The sequence below is a fragment of the Fusarium musae genome, chromosome 11 (genome assembly GCF_019915245.1).
Source record: "Fusarium musae strain F31 chromosome 11, whole genome shotgun sequence".
NCBI lineage: Eukaryota > Fungi > Ascomycota > Sordariomycetes > Hypocreales > Nectriaceae > Fusarium > Fusarium musae.
In genome coordinates this window covers 721,477-739,927 of record NC_058397.1, presented here as the reverse complement: position 1 = coordinate 739,927, position 18,451 = coordinate 721,477, and the positions used below count along the sequence as shown (strand labels likewise).

The 18,451-nt window shown below is 49.7% G+C and overlaps 7 protein-coding genes across 7 annotated transcripts; 6 read left to right on the top strand and 1 right to left on the bottom strand.

Annotated features, from left to right (window-relative positions):
• Positions 1-897: 897 nt before the first annotated feature.
• J7337_013314 (uncharacterized protein) lies at positions 898-2,372 on the top strand (the record flags this gene model as incomplete). Its single annotated transcript, XM_044830806.1, has 2 exons — positions 898-1,523; positions 1,577-2,372. The coding sequence occupies 2 exons, from the start codon at positions 898-900 to the stop codon at positions 2,370-2,372; spliced, it is 1,422 nt and encodes a 473-aa protein (XP_044674081.1).
• A 709-nt stretch (positions 2,373-3,081) lies between these two features.
• Positions 3,082-4,054, top strand: J7337_013313 (uncharacterized protein; the record flags this gene model as incomplete). Its single annotated transcript, XM_044830805.1, has 2 exons — positions 3,082-3,124; positions 3,174-4,054. The coding sequence occupies 2 exons, from the start codon at positions 3,082-3,084 to the stop codon at positions 4,052-4,054; spliced, it is 924 nt and encodes a 307-aa protein (XP_044674080.1).
• A 1,619-nt stretch (positions 4,055-5,673) lies between these two features.
• J7337_013312 (uncharacterized protein) lies at positions 5,674-7,523 on the top strand (the record flags this gene model as incomplete). The annotated part of the gene is made up of 3 exons (XM_044830804.1): positions 5,674-5,823; positions 5,875-7,294; positions 7,348-7,523. 3 exons carry the CDS (start codon positions 5,674-5,676, stop codon positions 7,521-7,523), a joined length of 1,746 nt encoding a protein of 581 aa, XP_044674079.1.
• A 1,482-nt stretch (positions 7,524-9,005) lies between these two features.
• J7337_013311 (uncharacterized protein) lies at positions 9,006-10,387 on the top strand (the record flags this gene model as incomplete). Its single annotated transcript, XM_044830803.1, has 2 exons — positions 9,006-9,215; positions 9,281-10,387. The coding sequence occupies 2 exons, from the start codon at positions 9,006-9,008 to the stop codon at positions 10,385-10,387; spliced, it is 1,317 nt and encodes a 438-aa protein (XP_044674078.1).
• An 892-nt stretch (positions 10,388-11,279) lies between these two features.
• Positions 11,280-12,365, top strand: J7337_013310 (uncharacterized protein; the record flags this gene model as incomplete). The annotated part of the gene is made up of 2 exons (XM_044830802.1): positions 11,280-11,326; positions 11,381-12,365. The coding sequence occupies 2 exons, from the start codon at positions 11,280-11,282 to the stop codon at positions 12,363-12,365; spliced, it is 1,032 nt and encodes a 343-aa protein (XP_044674077.1).
• A 1,522-nt stretch (positions 12,366-13,887) lies between these two features.
• J7337_013309 (uncharacterized protein) lies at positions 13,888-15,969 on the top strand (the record flags this gene model as incomplete). The annotated part of the gene is made up of 6 exons (XM_044830801.1): positions 13,888-14,089; positions 14,134-14,678; positions 14,725-14,998; positions 15,046-15,221; positions 15,269-15,452; positions 15,503-15,969. The coding sequence occupies 6 exons, from the start codon at positions 13,888-13,890 to the stop codon at positions 15,967-15,969; spliced, it is 1,848 nt and encodes a 615-aa protein (XP_044674076.1).
• Positions 15,970-16,237: 268 nt separating this feature from the next.
• J7337_013308 (uncharacterized protein) lies at positions 16,238-18,383 on the bottom strand (the record flags this gene model as incomplete). The annotated part of the gene is made up of 2 exons (XM_044830800.1): positions 16,238-18,251; positions 18,301-18,383. The coding sequence occupies 2 exons, from the start codon at positions 18,381-18,383 to the stop codon at positions 16,238-16,240; spliced, it is 2,097 nt and encodes a 698-aa protein (XP_044674075.1).
• Between the last annotated feature and the right edge of the window lie 68 nt (positions 18,384-18,451).

The window sequence follows — 18,451 nt, the reverse complement described above, 5'->3', positions numbered from 1 at the left end:
AAAATATTTGCCTTCCGCTGTGCCGGTTCCAACTCGATCGGCTTGGACGCAGTGTTCTTGGTCGGTGCTCCCGGTCCGTTGTCGACGATCAACGAGCAGACAACATATTTGGGGACTCCACATCGGACCTCCACGCATCCCCTCAGATACTTCGAAAACATGCAGATCTCACAAGAGTTCAGGGTAGCAACACGACCCCTGAACTCAACGCACGTTCCAAGGTCACTGGCGTAGAACAAGATCCGTCCGTAACCGCTCCCCACAAACCCCAATGTCTCCTTCACCAAACAAACACTCGTATCCAATTCCATCCCACGCCGGTCAGACCTCCGATATAAACTAGAATATGCGAAACGGCTTCTAGCGTAACACAAACCCGAGACCCAAGCTCCCAACCCCTGTCCTTCGCCAGGACAAGCCGATGCATGGCGTATCACCCCTCGCTACCGCATGTGGACTAACTTCTCTAGATGTGATAAGATCCCAAGACCAACGGTGCCATTCCCGTAGCTAGCATATCTCTTGTGATACGTGAGCAAAGTGGGGTTAGCCAAAACCATCGGGAAACTCTCCCGCTTTCAAGTCTAGACCTCCAACGCACGTCGCTAAAGATAATGGAATAAAGAAGACACCGATAAGATGTCCATGTGACGAATTACCCCGCTTCCCCGCGGTGTTGATTTAAAGGGAGCGAGTATCGGTTGGGGTGCCGATAGGGTGTGGCCAAAAGGTTGCTAGAGCCGCGCGAGATGGGGGGGTCGCAAGTCAAATAGATGATAAGGTTATGATGCTTCACTTCAAAAAAGCACAGCTCATCACTGCCGCAGACCTTTTTTCTTCCCTTCACATCAACGCATCAGCACAGTAAGAATTGTGAAGAGACTTTCAGTGCCTGACATGACAATACTCTCAACTACTACTCGCTCACGCGCCGCTCAAGGCCTCACCCTCACACTCCGCCCTACCTCTCGAGTGCGGCGCGATAGCCTCATCGCGCTCGTTCGCTACTCCTCCACCAACGCCGCCGCCGCGCTTGAGGCGACTCGCACAAACACACCCGTCGCCAAAGGCGCAGAATCACCACTTTCAGAACTTCCTCCCTTGGTTCTCTACCGCTCTCTCCTGATCAATTCCATATCATCAAGACCATGGCTCCTCATTCCCTCGCTGCATCTCCTTCAGAAGCTCTCCAACCCTGCAAACCCATATATCTTCAATGTTGATCGCAACCCGCTGCTGCGAGGCTTGCTGAAGCATACGTTCTACAAGCAGTTTTGCGCTGGTGAGACGGGCGCTGAGACGCAGAGTACTATGAAGTCATTGCAGGATATGGGATTCAAGGGAACGATTCTCACATTTGCGAAGGAGACTGTCTTTGATGCCAAGACTGGTAAAGATCAGGGCTTTGGTATCGAAGCCTCGAGCTCGACTGAGTCTCAGTGGTGCGATAACATTGAGGCTTGGAGGGAGGGAACTGTCAAAACTGTCGATCTGCTTCGCGAGGGTGATCAATTGGCCGTCAAGTGAGTCCAGATATCTCCATTATTCACCGCGTCGCATACTAACAGATCATCAGAATGACAGGCGCTGGACCTGGAGTCTGCGACGCTTTCGCCAACGGCACCGAACTCCCCAAGCAATTCGTCGACGCTTGCAACGAGATCGCCCAAAAGTGCAAAGACCGCGGCGCATACATTCTCATCGACGCTGAATCGCAGCACTACCAATGGGGCATTTTCCGTCTCGGCATGGAACTCCAGCAAAAGTTCAATACCGACGGCAAGGTCGTTCTCTACAATTCCTACCAAGCTTATCTTAAGAGCACCCACGACACTCTGGCTAAGCACCTCCAAGCCGCCCTGGACAAGGGCTTCACACTCGGCATCAAGGTCGTTCGCGGCGCATACATGGCCTCTGATCCCCGCTCTCTAATCCACGACACAAAGCAAGACACGGACGACTCGTACAACCAAATCGCTCAGGGCGTTCTGCGTCAAGAATTCCGCTCCTTCGGCACAACCAAGCCCTTCCCCTCCGCACAGCTCCTCCTGGCAAGCCACAACAAGGAGTCGCTGGTCAAGGCTCAGGAAACGCACCAGCAGCGCACAAAGGCGGGTCTTCCGACTGTGCCGGTCAAGTTCGCACAGTTGCATGGCATGTCGGACGAGGTTAGCTTCGGGCTGCTCAAGCTAAAGGATGATGCGGGGGTGGCTCCCGAGGTTTATAAGTGCACTACGTGGGGTACACTCCCAGAGTGCATGGCTTATCTGACGAGGAGGGCTATTGAGAATAGGGATGCTGCCGCGAGGACGCTGGATGAGTATTCGGCGTTGAAGAGTGAGCTTTGGAGACGGTTGGCTTTCTGGCGATAGGCAAAAAGTGTTTGTAATCACCAAGGTTTATCAGTTAAGAATGGAATTAATTCTAGAATTTGATCTGTGCCATTGTGTTGTTCAGTGTCCATGTTTACTTCCAAGGCATTCACCGCTCTGATAGCGCTAGAATGTCTGGCTGTCTTAGCTGGGAGATAACATGGCTGTCAGTGCAGTGCATCTCACACGCCTCTTCTTATCCATGCAGATCTCTCTCTTGCCAATGACACGTATTCGATCCTTGCAAATGCTGTCGGCACTCACAAAGTGGGGTATCTCATCCAGAAACTCAATTCCTCCATCATCACAAAGTGTCACGAGCTCTGAAACGTGTTCCATCGCACATCAAGTGGCGCCGGTGAGGATCCCGTAGCCCTGCCCTGTAACCCACTGTAACTGCGGAGCTTAACTCTACCCCACGGTTCAGACTTCAGCAATCATTTCATCGGCAGCCCTCCCGTCGATACTACCCCTCATCAAAACAGAGAGATAACATTCCTGCATCTGCACGACTTGCCAACATCTTTCCAGTCGTGGTTTGGTCTATTTCTTCGTGTGAAGTCACAAGATCGGCTACTCACATGGCTTAGGTGTATGCACTTCTTAGGTACTTTGTTAATGCTTTGTTTTCGTTTGGCGAATAAGACATTATTTTCTGCAGTTACATCTGGATTAAATCGCATCCCCCGTCACGAAAGTTATCGCAAGCATGGCTGGTCTGAGCAATGCCACACTCACCATTTTGGGAACAGGTTAGGCGAACGCCCAATGAGTTTGCAGTACTGTGGCTAACGACTGTAGGAAACATCACAAAGCCCATTGTGAAGAATCTGCTTCCTGCTATCAAGGCCGGCAAGACAGATCTGCCTTTCACAAAGATTATCGCTTGCGTGCGATCAGAAGGTTCAGAGTCCAAGCTTAATGACCAGTTCTCGGAGTACAGCAACATTTTGACTGTATCTCGTGGCGACAATGTCAAAGCTGTTCAGAACGGCGACGTAATCGTCTTGGGCGTTGATCCAGCTGATATTGCTGATGTTCTCATCCAAGACGGTATTCGCGATGCGTTATCAGGCAAACTTCTTATCAGTGTAGCCGCTGGCTGGACAAAGGAGAAACTCGAATCTACACTCTATGGCAGCGAGACAACCAAAGAGAATGCCTCCGGCAGGGCCTGGGTAATTCGAACTCTGCCCAATATCGCATGCATGGTCTCAGAGGGTCTTATCGCCATTGAGAAATCACCTACCGAGCCTCAAGTCCCAGCAGAGCTTATGGATCTCACCAAGAACCTCTTCAACACCATCGGCAGAACTACCGAAGTCGCTCCACGCCTTATGAACGCCACTACCGCCGTTGGAGGCTCTACTCCAGCAATGTGGGCTATCATCTGCGACGCCTTCATCGACGCGTCTGTGGCCGTTGGTGTACCCAGGGCTACTGCACAGACTATGATCTACCAGTCCATGAGGGGTTCAGCTGCAATGCTTCAGAGTGGACTGCAGCCGGGTGATTTGAGAGATCAGGGGACTTCGCCTGAGGGCTGCACCATCGGAGGAATCATGGTTCTAGAAGAAGCGGGAGTCAGGGGCCATCTTGGACGTGCACTACGGGAAGCGGTTACTCTGGCAAGGCTGATGGAGACTACGACTCATGTCAATGATACACGCCCGACTTCATAGGTTTAGCTAGGAACTGTGGATGATAAAAAGTATTGTGTACCAAGTACCGGACGCCTCCTCCCTAGACTGTTTACAAAATGCAAATTATCTCCGATCTACTATACTAGTCTTCCCGTTCTGTGTTCATTCCTGTACCTGCTTTTCATTCTACACGCCGTGCCCATAGCCTGCTAGAAGCCTTCCCTATAACAGCTTATGAAACCTTGACCTTGCCTCCATGTTCGCCACACACCCTACTCCAAAAGCCGGGATGATTCTCAGAGACCGCAGTATTGTGGCTGAGAACAGGTCCCTTCGGATCTGTGCCGAACGCTCGACCCACGGTATTCCCCGCGGTCGGGCATACAAGTCCAGCCCAAGCAGGTGAACTGGGGTAGCGAAGAATTGTGAAAAGATTGGCACTGTTAACTGCGATATGATCGCCTTGGAGTGCGGGCTTGATGATAAGCTGTCTGGGATGAGAGATGATAGCCAAGGTGCCATTGTAAAAGATCCAAAGATCGTGATGGCATCTCTCATGAGAAATGTAGCCGTAGCGGCTCGGGGAATGCCAGGCTTGACAACAGGTGCGACCTTATCAGTCGGCGCTGTTGAAGCACTGAACATCTGAGCAAAGCGCACATCTTTTAGCACGCCAAGAGGAACATTTACTATCATCGTATTGACAAAAGTAATCGTCCCAACAGCCGCTCTGTGAAATTCATGAGCCAGCGTATCCGATGCATTTGATACAGCATACGTCGCTCCGTAGAGAGTCCAGACGTAGCCAAATGCACGGCTAAAGATGAAGCGGCCTGGATGTTTGATAGCGTTCAAGCTATGAATCTTCATGCCTTGTACGAGAGGTCTGTTGAAAGAGACCTTCTCTACCATAGATCTGAAGCTTGTTAGTTGAGTTTTGTGATGAGAGACTATGAGACATACTGGTCAATCACCGTGATTACCGGTGTTATTAGAGTTGCAGAGATAGCTGCAGCTGCTATGTCCCCAACGACGGGCCTCCATAGATGGCTGCGACTGAATGTTGTTTCAGCGACATCTTGATGTTTTTCCATGAGATATGGTATCTCTTTTGAATGGATAATAAATGGTTCGTAGGCAGTGTTCGACCAGATGAGGCTCTCAAAGCGTTGGTGTCGTGGTGTTTGATAAGATACAACACCTTGCAAAAATGATAGCGGTTCCAGAAGAACAACTACCAAGCCAACAAATGCCGGGAGCTGTCCCTCAAGCCCAACCATCCTTCCAATCAGTACAAGACAGCTACACCAACACCATCGCACGGCCAAACCGACACCACGGAATCCTCAACCGACCCTTCACTAACTCACCAAACCCCACCACCAAAACGCCCCCCATCGGTGTCCCTCCCGTGCAGCGCCCTCAGCGTCTTGTGACACTGGTCGGCCTCCCGCCCGGTGGCTTAATCTGGCGTTTTAGCGCTGTGAGGGGTAACTGAATCAACCCCTCCACTCCACTAAAAAAGTTTCGGTTGCAGCGCCGGGATAAGGTTGTGATGTCAACATAAAAACGAGCGCATCTGTTTACGTTTTTTTCTCTATTCACTATATCAGACTTGCAGCTTTACAGTACGAGATTACATTTCCTCATACTTCAAGATGGCTTCTTCTGTTCGTGCTTTGACGTCAAAGGGTCGTTTGACTCCTCTCTGTCGCGTTCGCGCTTCTACACCTGCGCTTTCACTGCAGAAGCGAGGCAATGCTACGATTGTGCCTTTCAGACTCCCCGCTGCTCGCAATGAGCCCAACGTGAGTGACCTCCTCTTGAAAACGATTTGAATTTGGATACTGACTGTTTAGCCCACATACACAAAGAACTCACCTGAGCGCGCAAAGGTAGAAGCAGCCCTCAAGAAACTCCGCTCTCAACTCCCCCTAAAGAGCGAAATCATCTTCAACGGCGTATCCCAAAAGATCCACGCCAACGAAGACCAAGTCCTCCCTGCAGAACACGCCACAACATTCACAAACTACCCCCTCGCTTCAAAGGAGCAAGTCAGCGCTGCTATCGAGTCTGCCCTCAAGGCGAAGAAGGACTGGCAAAACACACCGTTTGTCGACCGTGCTGCTATTTTCCAGCGCGCTGCGGAACTTGCTACTACAAAGTATCGATATGAGCTTATTGCTTCGACGATGTTGGGGCAGGGAAAGAATGTCTGGCAGGGTGAGATTGATGCTGCGGCTGAGTTGGCGGATTTCTTCCGTCTGGCTGGCCATTATGCTGCGGAGATTATGAGCAAGCAGCCTGAGCGTGGAACGGATGGTATTTGGACGCGCATCGACTACCGTCCTCTCGAGGGATTCATCTACGCTGTTTCGCCATTCAACTTCTCCGCCATCGGTGGAAATTTGATCGCTCCCGCTATTCTCGGTAACGTTGTCCTCTGGAAGCCCTCGCAGTACAACATCCACCCCAGCACCATCATCTACAAGATCCTCCAGGAGGCCGGTCTTCCTAAGGATGTTATCCAATTCGTCCCTGGTGACGCTGCCGAGATCACCGAGACTGTCCTTGCGCATCGCGAATTCGCTGGTCTCAACTTTGTCGGTTCTTCAGAGGTTTTCCGCTCGATCTATGGAAAGATTGGTCAGGGTATTGCTGAGAAGCGTTACCGCGATTTCCCTCGTGTTGTTGGCGAGACCTCTGGAAAGAACTTCCATCTTGTGCATCCCTCTGCCGACATCAACAACGTTGTCAACCACACTATCCGAGGTGCCTTTGAGTATCAAGGCCAGAAGTGCTCCGCTACGTCTCGCGCCTACATCCCCGAGTCAAAGGCGAAGGAGTTCTTCTCTCTCATGCAGCAGAAGATGAAGGACATTACTCAAGGTAGCCCCGATAAGGATTTCGAGGCTTTCATGGGTCCTGTGATTCACGGCCGATCTTTTGAGAAGATCAAGAAGATCATTGACGAGAGCAACAAGGATCCCCAGGTCAAGCTGATTGCTGGTGGAAAGTACGATGGTTCCGTTGGATACTTCGTCAAGCCTACTGTTTACCAGGTTGACTCGCCTGATCACCGACTCTTCAACGAGGAGATCTTTGGTCCTGTTCTTGCTGTCTACGTCTACAAGGACTCTGACTTTACTCCTATGCTCAAGAACATTGATGAGAACGGCGGTGGTCTTGCCTTGACTGGTGCTGTCTTTGCTCAAGACCGTGCTGCCCTACGTGAAGCTGAGGATGCTCTCCGTTACTCTGCCGGTAACTTCTACCTCAGTAAGTCCTCCATTCCCTATATTTGTGTCGCTCGCAATACTAATATATTACAGACTGCAAGACAACTGCTGCTCTCATTGGCCAACAGTCGTTCGGTGGTGCTCGAAGCTCTGGTACTAACGACCGAGCTGGTAGCCCTGACATGCTTCGACGATTTGTGTCTCCTCGCCTTGTCAAGGAGGAGTTCTTTGAGCTGGAGGAGTTTTTATATCCTTCCAACACCCAATAGAGTTAACATAGCCTATCTAGATTTGTACCAAAAGCTAAGAACTGCAATTAATGGACTTCTAATGAACAATTCCTTTGGCCTCTATGATCGTGACTCGAGACTTGACTAGACCTTGCATTGTTGATGCATTTGATTTAAGATGTATATATATTCTGGTCCTGTCATTCCAATCCCGAGGCTGATGTATCTCATCTGTGTGACTATCTTATACGCAGACTTGCATCCGCGCAAGACTCACGATATTCGCCTCAAGTATATGCCAACCTGCTTTTACACATTTGACTCATGTCTCTTCAACGAGAGCGATTCCTCGAGACTCACGAGTACTCGTTCATATAGATTCAGAATTATTGACTTTATGTCGTGAAGCTGGTCACGCATTTGACCCCCTTGATGCCGCTCATGATGTCCTGCCAATGGCCATATCAACAACATACATATGTCAGGAACCGCAGACAGACTAGCAACTAAGCTTTGAGAAGCCACAACAACCTCCATCGGAAGATATTCCTTCACCTAATTGGTCCCTCGTTACATGCCCTCCTGGTTTCAGACTACAGAAGGACCTGGGGGCCTTGATTGGCACATGCATCGCGCTATTCAGCTCTGGGTTTCTTTAACGGCTTGACAGGTACAAGGGCTGTCAGTATGGCATATTCGTGCCTGAGATATGTTCTAGAAGCTTGCTACGATGTTCCTTCAAGTCTTCTGGAAGGCTTCTTCACAAACAATTGGTCTCGGGTTTGGAAGCCGAGGGTTGAGAGCAGTTCGTGGTAGTGAAACAAAACCGTGAAGGATATTTTCACTATTACTGACTGTATTTCTTCCCTTCTGTGGTTCTTCTTGACTTTTCATCTCACTTCACTATCAATCTATGGAAAATTGAGGTGAGTGTTGGAGTCAGCGTCTACCATGTAGAACCATCCATGCCGCCTATCCTAGCTTCACCCCAGGAACAGTCATGCATGCACGCATGCCGGTAAACGGCTTGCAACAGACCCCCGCGATAAAACACTCCGATAACGGCTGCAATCAACTCCCGAATCTTCCATATCAGCTGGTCCCAGATAATGCACGTCGTCACAAGACCCCAGAACGCAAAAACCGTATCAAAGATCGTCGGGTTGCAATTGCGGCTACGCTAACCTTCCAGCCAGACTCCACCTCAGCACGGATGGGGAGACGATAGCGCTAAAATAGCGTCCAGTTTTCCCAACGCCAATCATTCTGGTATCAGCATCGGGAGGTCTCCCGGTGTCGCATTCGTAGCGTCACCAGCCTATTTTTGCATTTCTGGCCATTGTTGATACTTCGGGTGGTGGAAAGGCGTTAAGCGTAGGCGCATCACGAGACGGTGGTGGCCGGATATCGAACGACGATGGGACTGGAGGCTCGTGATGGGGGAATACTTATAGAATGACGCCTCAATTGCTTCAGTCTTAACAGAAATAGCTTCAATTCACCCACCTCAAGTGTGCAACCATGAGCGTCTCCAAATCTGAACCGATCCTCATTGTTGGAGGCGGTGCTTTCGGTCTCTCAACAGTCGTGCACCTTCTCAGAGCTGGCTACAAGGACATTACCGTTCTCGACAAAGATGAAGAGATTCCCTCTCGATGGTCTGCTGCGAATGACCTGAACAAGATTGTGCGCGCAGAATACGAAGACCCTCTATACCAAGACCTCACAGTGGTAAGTCCCCCAAATACCCCAACTTCAAAATTTACTGGACCGGCATTGACCAATTGACCAATCAGAAAGCTATTGAGGCCTGGCAGACTCCCCTGTTCGCTCCCCATTTCCACCAAGTAGGCTTTCTGCACTGTGTTTCCGGCAAAGCACCCAAAGAAGCGCTCGACACGCTCAATCGATTCCGCGCTGCTGCTGAGCGAGATCCTCGCATGGGATCTCATCTTTCGCCACTTGATAGCCAGAAGGATATTGCAGATGCTGTTTGGCAGTACAAGGATAGCGCGTTTCCTGGGTGGAATGGGTACTTTAATAGGTTTGATGGGTACGCGCACTCAGGAAACGCGTTGAAGTCCATTTTTCTGGCGACGCGGGCTCAAGGTGTGAAGTACATCCTTGGTACTGCAGGTTCTGTATCTGAGATCGTCTACGAGAAGACTTCGTCTGGTCGTAAAGCAAAGGGCGTTAAAACCACGGGCGGCTTATTTTACCCTTCTAATCTGGTCATCGTCTCCGTCGGCGCAGCTGGTGCTAAGCTCATACCAGAGATTGGCAAACAGCTCGTCGCAAAGTCGTGGTCCGTCGCTCATCTTCATCTGACCGATGATGAAACATCTGCTCTTCGCGGTATTCCAGTGACATACGCGCGTGATCTTGGTTTCTTCTTCGAGCCCGATCCCAAAACCAATCTCCTCAAGCTATGTCCCATGGGCGGTGGCTTCATCAACACTGATCCCAAGACAGGAATATCTCATGCACCTACAGACTTGAAGCAAAGTGCTTTCCTACCCGAGGGCGACGAGAAGCAACTTCGTGAGCTTGTTCGCCAAACGCTTCCTCAGTTCACTGAAAGGCCGTTCGTGAAGAAGACACTTTGTTGGTTCGCTGATACAGCCGACTCGGACTTTATCATCGACTATGTACCCAACACATCTTCGTCGGTACTATTCTTGTCTGGAGACAGTGGACACGGGTTCAAGTTCTTTCCTATCTTTGGCGGATTTGTGAAGGATCTGTTGCAGTCGGAGAAGGGGGAGCAACCTGAGGCGAGATGGAGGTGGAAGAACCCCAAGACAGATGAAGGGGAGGGCGATTGGGGAGGTGCTGTGAGCTGGAGACTTGGTAACTCGACAGAACTTGTGGATATACAGCCTGTTGGCCAGACTAAGCTTTAATGCCCCGGCAATCCACACTTTCTGGGTGTCTTTACTTTCTCCCTAACACCAATTAGATATAACTGCGGTACATTATGTTGGACCCTTGGATAATAATACACAGTCATCATTTGAACCTTTTCTGATATCTGCTCTCCCATCCGTTCGAAATTTTATTTGGTCGGCTGGCACCAAGTAACAAAAAGCTTTTGGACTATGAGGACGTCTCCCCCATTCACATTGCATTTCTGCAGATGCTAGAACTTGGAGATATATTACGTTTCGTACTCTAACTTCTCAAAATGACCATCAAACAGTACAGCTTGGTAACATGTCCATATTTGTGCATTGATGCATTGCTGGCACTCAATTCCAGGGTAAGTAGATCAGCCTAGTCTCCTCCCGGCGTCGGAAAACCGAACGTCGCCCCTGCCCAAGGAACAATACGAAAAAAGCTCAAATTTGATAATTCTCGAAACCTTCTAGAAGTCAGAGAGAATATTGAGCATCAAATTCTTTGCCTTCTCAGCATATTCCCCGAAAAGTAAACATGAGAGTCAGGAGGTAGCCCCGAAGTGACTCGGCCGACACGACCGAGCTTTCGTAGCACATGACTGGCCAGCACTGACTTCCAGGCCCGCAGTATACACCGGGAGCCCTGCCGGTCACAGCGGACGGGTTCCCGTGGCCGAGACGCAGCGCAACAACCACTGAAACCCTCCATCTTCGGAGACGCCATTTGACACGTCGGAACAGATTCGCGATACGAACCCCACTTCAGATGAGGAGGTGATAATCATCATGCTTTTAAAGAACAGCGATTGAGTCAAATATCTACATCAATTGGAACATCATCAACAAGTTACGTTTTTACATTAATTAATTCATCAACCAAACACTCAATATCATCATCATGGGCTCCCTTAACCCTGCACCCTCCCAGCAACCCCATGTTCCCAGGTAAGTTAAGTCTCACCTCCAACTCTGGGTATCATCACATACTGACATTCCCAGCCCCGGAGTATGGTGTCCAGCAGTCACATTCTTCAACCACTCAGACGACACAGTAGACCATGCCTCTCAAGCAAAATACTTCGCCCATCTCGCCGACTCCGGCCTAAACGGCCTTATCGTGATGGGCTCCAACGCCGAAGCCTTCCTGCTCACCCGCGAAGAGCGCTATGAGCTCATCGCCCTCGCTCGCAAGACAATCGGCCCTGACTTCCCCCTCATGGCCGGTGTCGGAGCTCACTCTACCAAGCAGACTCTCGAGCTCGCTGAAGATGCACACAAGGCTGGCGCGAATTATCTCCTCGTGCTGCCCCCTGCGTATTTTGGCAAGGCGACGAGTATGAATGTTGTCAAGCGCTTCTTTTCGGAGGTTGCGAAGAAGTCGCCTTTGCCTGTTGTTATTTATAACTTTCCTGGTGTGACGAATGGTGTTGATATTGATTCCGAGACTATTGTTCAGATCTATGAGGAGAGCAAGAAGTCTCACCCTAGCGGAAAGTCCAACGTTGTCGGCGTGAAGTTGACCTGTGGCTCTGTTGGAAAGATCACCCGTCTCGCAGCTCAAATCCCTTCTTCAGAATTCTCTACGTACGGTGGTCAGTCTGACTTTCTCATTGGTGGTCTAGCAGCCGGCAGTGTAGGATGCGTCGCAGCATTTGCCAACGTGTTCCCAACTCTGACATCAAAGATCTACGCTCTGTACAAGGAGGGAAAATTCGAGGAGGCACTGAAGTTGCAACAAGTTGCTGCTCTTGCTGAGCGACCTTGCAAAGCGGGTGTTGCTTCTACAAAGTACGCAGTTGCTGTGTTTTCGGCAAGATTGGCGGGTGTTGAAGGGGCTGAGGAGAAGCTGGCGCCGAGACATCCGTATGAGCCTGTCGGTGAGGCTGTCAAGACTAGTGTTAAGAGTATCATGAAGGAGGCGGGTGATAAAGAGGAGGAGTTGCTCAAGACTTGGACGGATCGGGTCAAGGGACGTCTTAACTAGTTAGAGGGGAAAAGTCTGGATATTGAGAATAATAGAGCTGTTACTGACACGAGACGAGACTTGTGAGATGTGGCGAGACATACAGGTGACGTGACGGCTTCGGGGGGAACGCCCGTTGACCCTGTTCTTCCAGGAATGTTCCCCGGGCTGTTCGATGCAAGGATTGACGTGCTGGTCAACCTGCAGAATAGCGGGAGAAGAATGGCGAATACTTCCATCGCGTTTCCATGGGTCAAACCTCAACGTATTGGGATGAATGCATATCTCAAGCCCATCCCCTGCACCACCAGTGGACCTGTTGCGTCGATTGTGTGACATGCCTAGGGGAGGAAATAAAACTCGGGACCTTAAGCCTAAGTGACAAAAAGATTTAGGTAATTTAGTCTAGATTTAGGATAAGCTTAGAATACCCTTTGTGGAACTTATTTTGTTATCCTAAGTTTAGGCCTTGTGTTTTCTTGCTCCCTAAGGCATGCCCAACCCATCTGGGAAGGCCGTGGCCAAGTGCACGGTGCTTCGATTATCGTTTTCCCCATGCTCTAGTCTGACCCAACTAAAACGACCAGGGTCAAAGCCTAATCTGCTATCAAAAAACGGCCGACACCCAGCGTCTGTCCCACTCCAAAGTCGTTATCAACAGTGCACCTCCACTTGGTGAAAGCCCCCAAACTCATCTCATCGCACTTGTTATAGTAAAAGGATAGCAATTTCTAACCCCACATACAACCATCTTCTTCCTTTCTTCCTCTTGAGAATTTTCATTCCCGATTAATTCCCTGGGATTTCGTCTTTTTTTACACTTCAGAGAGTAATACTCGTGACCCAGTGGCGGCTGTTCTAACCCCAACATTACAGCAGGGGCAAAATAGCCACTGGAGCTTAAGCTAACGAAACCTTCCTCTTCCCCGCCAACCACCGAAACAATTTCCTTCCAATTCATCAGCGCCTTTGTTCTCTCATCATACGATTCGCTGCGATGGCGCCTGGAACGACGCATGCGCGGAAAACGTCTGGGACGACTGCAGGATCGGGCCGTGTTTCCAAAAGATCTGATAATGCGTGAGTACGGCGCTGAGCCTGAATCCCCTGTATCAATCTGCACTGAGTTACCCCTCACCTTGCAACGTGAACCTCGCCTCACTCACCGAGCATCAGCAATGACAAGGAGGATCAGCATTACTGACAGAGGATAGGTGCTCGCGATGCCGCAAGCAGAAAATAAAATGCTCAGGGTCACATCCTTGCGACGCGTGCAAGAAGCGCAAATTGTCTTGCGAGTTTGATCAACGCGATCAAAAGGTTCTCGTCACGCGTGGGTAAGCTCACCGCGATTGACTTTTTACGACCTGACATATTAATGGCTTCAAAGGTTCATTCTGGATTTACAACAACGCGCTGCGATAAGTCAATCGAGTACCGGGACAGCGGAATACATCACGCCTGGGTCTTTGGATACGAACATCAATGTTGGGGGACCGTCTGATTCAGGTATGTGTGATGATCTGATGGAAGGCCATTGCTGATGGCGATAGTTGAACCACCGCCTCACTTACCCTCACCTGGCGGCAATGTTTCTGCTTCGCTGCCGACGGAGGACTCGCTCCTTGGAAGTCACAGTAGCACCAACAGCAGCGGGAAGGGACTGGACCCAATCGCGTCGGCTCTAGTGAATCCGTTGTCATCTGGGCAGTCCAAGTTTATGCAATCAGCGCAAGGACGAGAATGTAAGTACTCATTGCTTTCAACAAGACTTCAGCTAACATTTTAGTCTATCTCGGAACATCTTCAAACTGGTCCTTCACCCGACGCGTCCTCAGTCTCACTCACGAATACATCCACCAAAGCCCTATCTCAGTGGATAACCTACTCTTCGATGGCTTAGCATACGATCTTGGCTGGGACGGCTCTCGAATTACTCCAGCGCTAGATCCGCCAGTTATGCCAAGTCTCGACCATGCGGTCTTTCTAATCAACACAGTCAAGTTTCACTGCGGCCAGCTATTTCACTTATTCGACGAGGAGACGTTCATGGCATATCTGCACGAATTCTACGCCGATCCGAGCCGTCATATTGCAGCAGCGGACCTTCCTTACATCCATCTTCTTCTCATCCTCGCCTTTGGTAAAGCTTTCGCCGAGAACAGCAACTACCAAGCAAAGAGACCCCCTGGAGCCGACTACTTCGTCACGGCCATCCGACTTCTACCAAGCATTCATATCCTTGTTTATCAGCCACTAATATCGACAGAGATCTTATGTTGTATAGCTCTATACTTTGAGTCTCTCGACTACAGACACTCATCACATGGATTTGTACGCCCCCAACTGTGCTTCAGCGAATTCAGCTAACTTTGAACAGATTGGACAAGCGATGAGAGTTGCACTCGGGCAAGGAATGCATACCGACATGCCTGTAGATCAATTGGGCGATCGGATTGTTGAACGAAGTCGAAGGATATGGTGGACCGTCTACGTGTTAGACCGCGAGATGACATCTCTGATGGGCCTACCGCAGTCCATTCACGACGACGACATTCATCACCAGCTTCCGCACTTTGATGGGTCAACACAACGAGTAGCGGCGCTTCATATGCAGATTCGACTTTGCCGGACAATTGCATCAGTTGGAAGAGGTGAGAAGGCCTGTCGCGTTATCTGTACGAAGCTAATCAGTTGTTAGGCGTATACGGAGCCAATGGTCGGCTGAACAAGAAGTTCCTCCTCAGCACTAAAAAGGTTCTCGAGAACATTGCCGGACTTGCAGACGAGCTCCAACAGCAATTCCCTCTTGGTGCAGATAAAGCGGTAAACGGCGTTTCGAGGGTTGCAGGATACCTCCACACTCTTTATCATCAGGTATTATCATTGCTCCGTAAGCTAACGACCCGTACTGACATTTACAGTGTATCGTCCTCGCAACGAGACCTCTACTACTCTGCTTCCTCAAAATCCGCTTCGAAACCCCCGATGCTATAACAGAAGCCCTCAACTCATCCCAAACTGTCTGGAACCTGATCAAGATGTGTATCGACTCCTCCTACCAGATGATCAACATTCTTGGCTGTTTGCAAAGTCAAGGTCTGCTTGGTAAATCAAGAGATTGATCTCGTCACCGCCATATACTAATAATTCTCCAGAAGCATTTCTTCCCTTCGATCTTGAGTCGCTATTCGTATCGAGCTTTAACCTCCTCATCGCGCCCGTTCTTGATTCCCGATTTTCAGAATACGATGCTACGTTCCGACACAAGACGCATATCATATTCAATGAGATGATAAGTAAGGGCAATCTCATCGCCATGTTCAGAAGGTCGGAGTTGCAGCAGCTTGATGATATGTTGGGTCGATTACCACGTGAGCAATCTGAAACAACACCGATTCCGATCGATGGACAGATTATTGGAGGAACGATTGGTGAGGGCGAAGGAGAGCTCAATGACCTGGATGATGATAATGAGACTATGGCTTCGATGTTGCCTGGTATGGATGATTTGGGAATGGATGCGTGGTTCACGACTGCGCAGATGATTGACATGGCGAATTCGATCGCGAACAGCGACACTGAGTTCTTATCACATACAATGGTGGAGCACGATATTTGGTGAAAGGGTTGGGACAGCTTGGGCATTGTCGGAGTTTAGGCAATCATGGTGTTACAAGCTCATGTTTAATGGAATGGTCATTGGAGTTGCATGCCAATTGGAGCCATGGGGGAGTTCTAAGAGCTTTATGAGTAGTCAGATATTCTTATTTATTCATTTGAAGGATGAAGAGTTGTCTGCACATATTGACAAAACCTATAAGCTACAAAACTGGGTCGTGAGATCGCAATGGGGTATCGTAAAAGCGAACCATAATGAAAACCAGAGTCCATCATCCGACAGCTGTCTCCAACTTCTCCCGCAGCACCATCCATGACTTCCTTATCTGTCCTCCATTATTCACCCAACCATCCTTCTTCCTTTGCACCTCTTCCAAGCTTCTCAAAGACTTCACAACCCGTTGACCTTCAATATCCTCACTAGAGAACCAAGTTCCGTGCAGACCGTATGGTACTCGTTGGGGAAGCTGAACCTTGGCCACAACATCACGCATGTTCTGAGCATCAAGAATCCACAACTCAGACCTCGCAGATTTGGGACAATCCCCAGAAGGCAGGAGTTGAGACTCGTCGAAGACATAAAAGAGCAGATATCCATCGTCCTCCGCAGTTGAAGAATCTCTAGGAACAAACCGCGGCTCTTGAGCGTAGTGGTTCGGCGGAAGACGAAATATCTTTATAGGATCATCCTTCCTCTTCTCTTCAAGAATCTCGCTAACTGACCGTCTATCGACACACCCAGTGATAGGCGTTGTGTCCATCTTCTTTCCACGTTGAATGAGGGTCTTGGCATCCATCTTGATAAGCAGATCGACCTTGTCAGCTCGTCCGAGAGCAACACCAAAGCAGGAAGTTGACGTGCTGCAGCCGTAGATGTAACGAGCCTCTTGCATTTCTCGGTCTGGACATACAGAAGGAAACTCGAAAGGTATCGCAGAGAGAGCCCACTGGCTCTTGACACTGTTCTGAGATTTGGTCGCCATGTCAAATTCGTAATAGTACAGTCGGCATTGGTCGTAGTCATCGGACTCTGTAGTGGAGAAGTAATCGGTCAGACCAGTTGCTTCCCCAGGCGACTCAAGTGTAGGAGCTTCTTTGTATCTGCAGGCCGTTTCCTTCTTCTCGACTGACCAGTCCCGCGCTCGGGTAGACGTAGGCCTTACTGGAGGCCGAATATTTCCTGCTGTGTATACTAGCGTAGAGGAAGTCATCCGACAAGCAAGAAGGTTAACAGACTTCCTACCGTCACTGGAATGAGAATCCCAGGTATTCGCAGTATGAAAGATACAGCATGGAGCTGTATGAAACCAACGCACGCTGGACGGTTTATTGCGCGGGAACACTCCAAACCGTGAAGGTTTTTTCGGATCGTATGCTACAACCTCTTTGCCTTTCATTGTATTGAGAGGGTCAAGGCTCAGAGGAAGATCCATGATAATAGTATGACTTCGAGATGCTCCAAAGTCGTGCATCATCCGAGCGCCAGATACTCCCAAAACCGGCTGATTGACAAGTCTGACAAGTCTGTGCCCAGGCGCATTTTCGTTACTTTTCGGAAGTACTGAGTAGTGCACGTATGGTGGCATGAAAGTGTTGTGATATAGAAGCATCTCTCCAGTGACAGGGTCGACCTTGGGATGCCCTGTCGTCCATTCCTTCATGAAGCTGAAGAGCCCGCTACCGCCGAACGGAGAGTCATCACTGCTGGCTTGAGATTTCTCTGGCTCTCCTTCAGCTTGGACACCGTCGAACCAGCCGACAGTATCCAGCGAGGGAAGCTGTATCCTCATGGGCGGTCCACTTTCGCATGTCGCCAAGGCCCTCCCATCGTGGTACAAGACAGCAGTATTCGCAACACTGATGCGCTTGATGGCTTGTTGAGACCCAGGAAGATTCGAGAGAATGACCAGAAATATCGTCCTGACGGTCGCCAACATAATCTGAAACACTGTAGATAGCGGGTTTACCAGGGTCGTGATGCTTGGCATTATCGGCGACACAACCGACGTCGTCTTTCTCGATAAGTACAAATCCGTCAAGATATACTGATTGACAAATTCTGGTACAATCTTCCCATCCGCGGATGTCTTTCTGAACGAGACGCCAGAGAGCATACCGTCGCCGTCAAACCAGTGGGCATCTTTGCCAAGGTCTTGGTGGCTGACGGGATTGCCGCCATTCCGAACGTACTGACCACCAGTCAGCTCTGGCGGTATGCATCCACTATATGTGCATGGAGTGAGATTTGTTGTTTGATGGATTGGTGCAAAGTTGCCAGAAAGATATCTGTAAAACGTGAGTTTCGTGAAGTGCCAATAAGGTCGGACAGACTTACGGGTGACGAAGTGGCGGGGAGGTATCCTCGTCTGGCTGAGACATTGACGTTTGTGTGAGGGAATTTTGTTGCAGAAACTTCATGATGATAAGTGGACTACGGTATTACGCGGTATTGAGTCGTGGTAGTATGAGAGGTTGATGAATCGCGC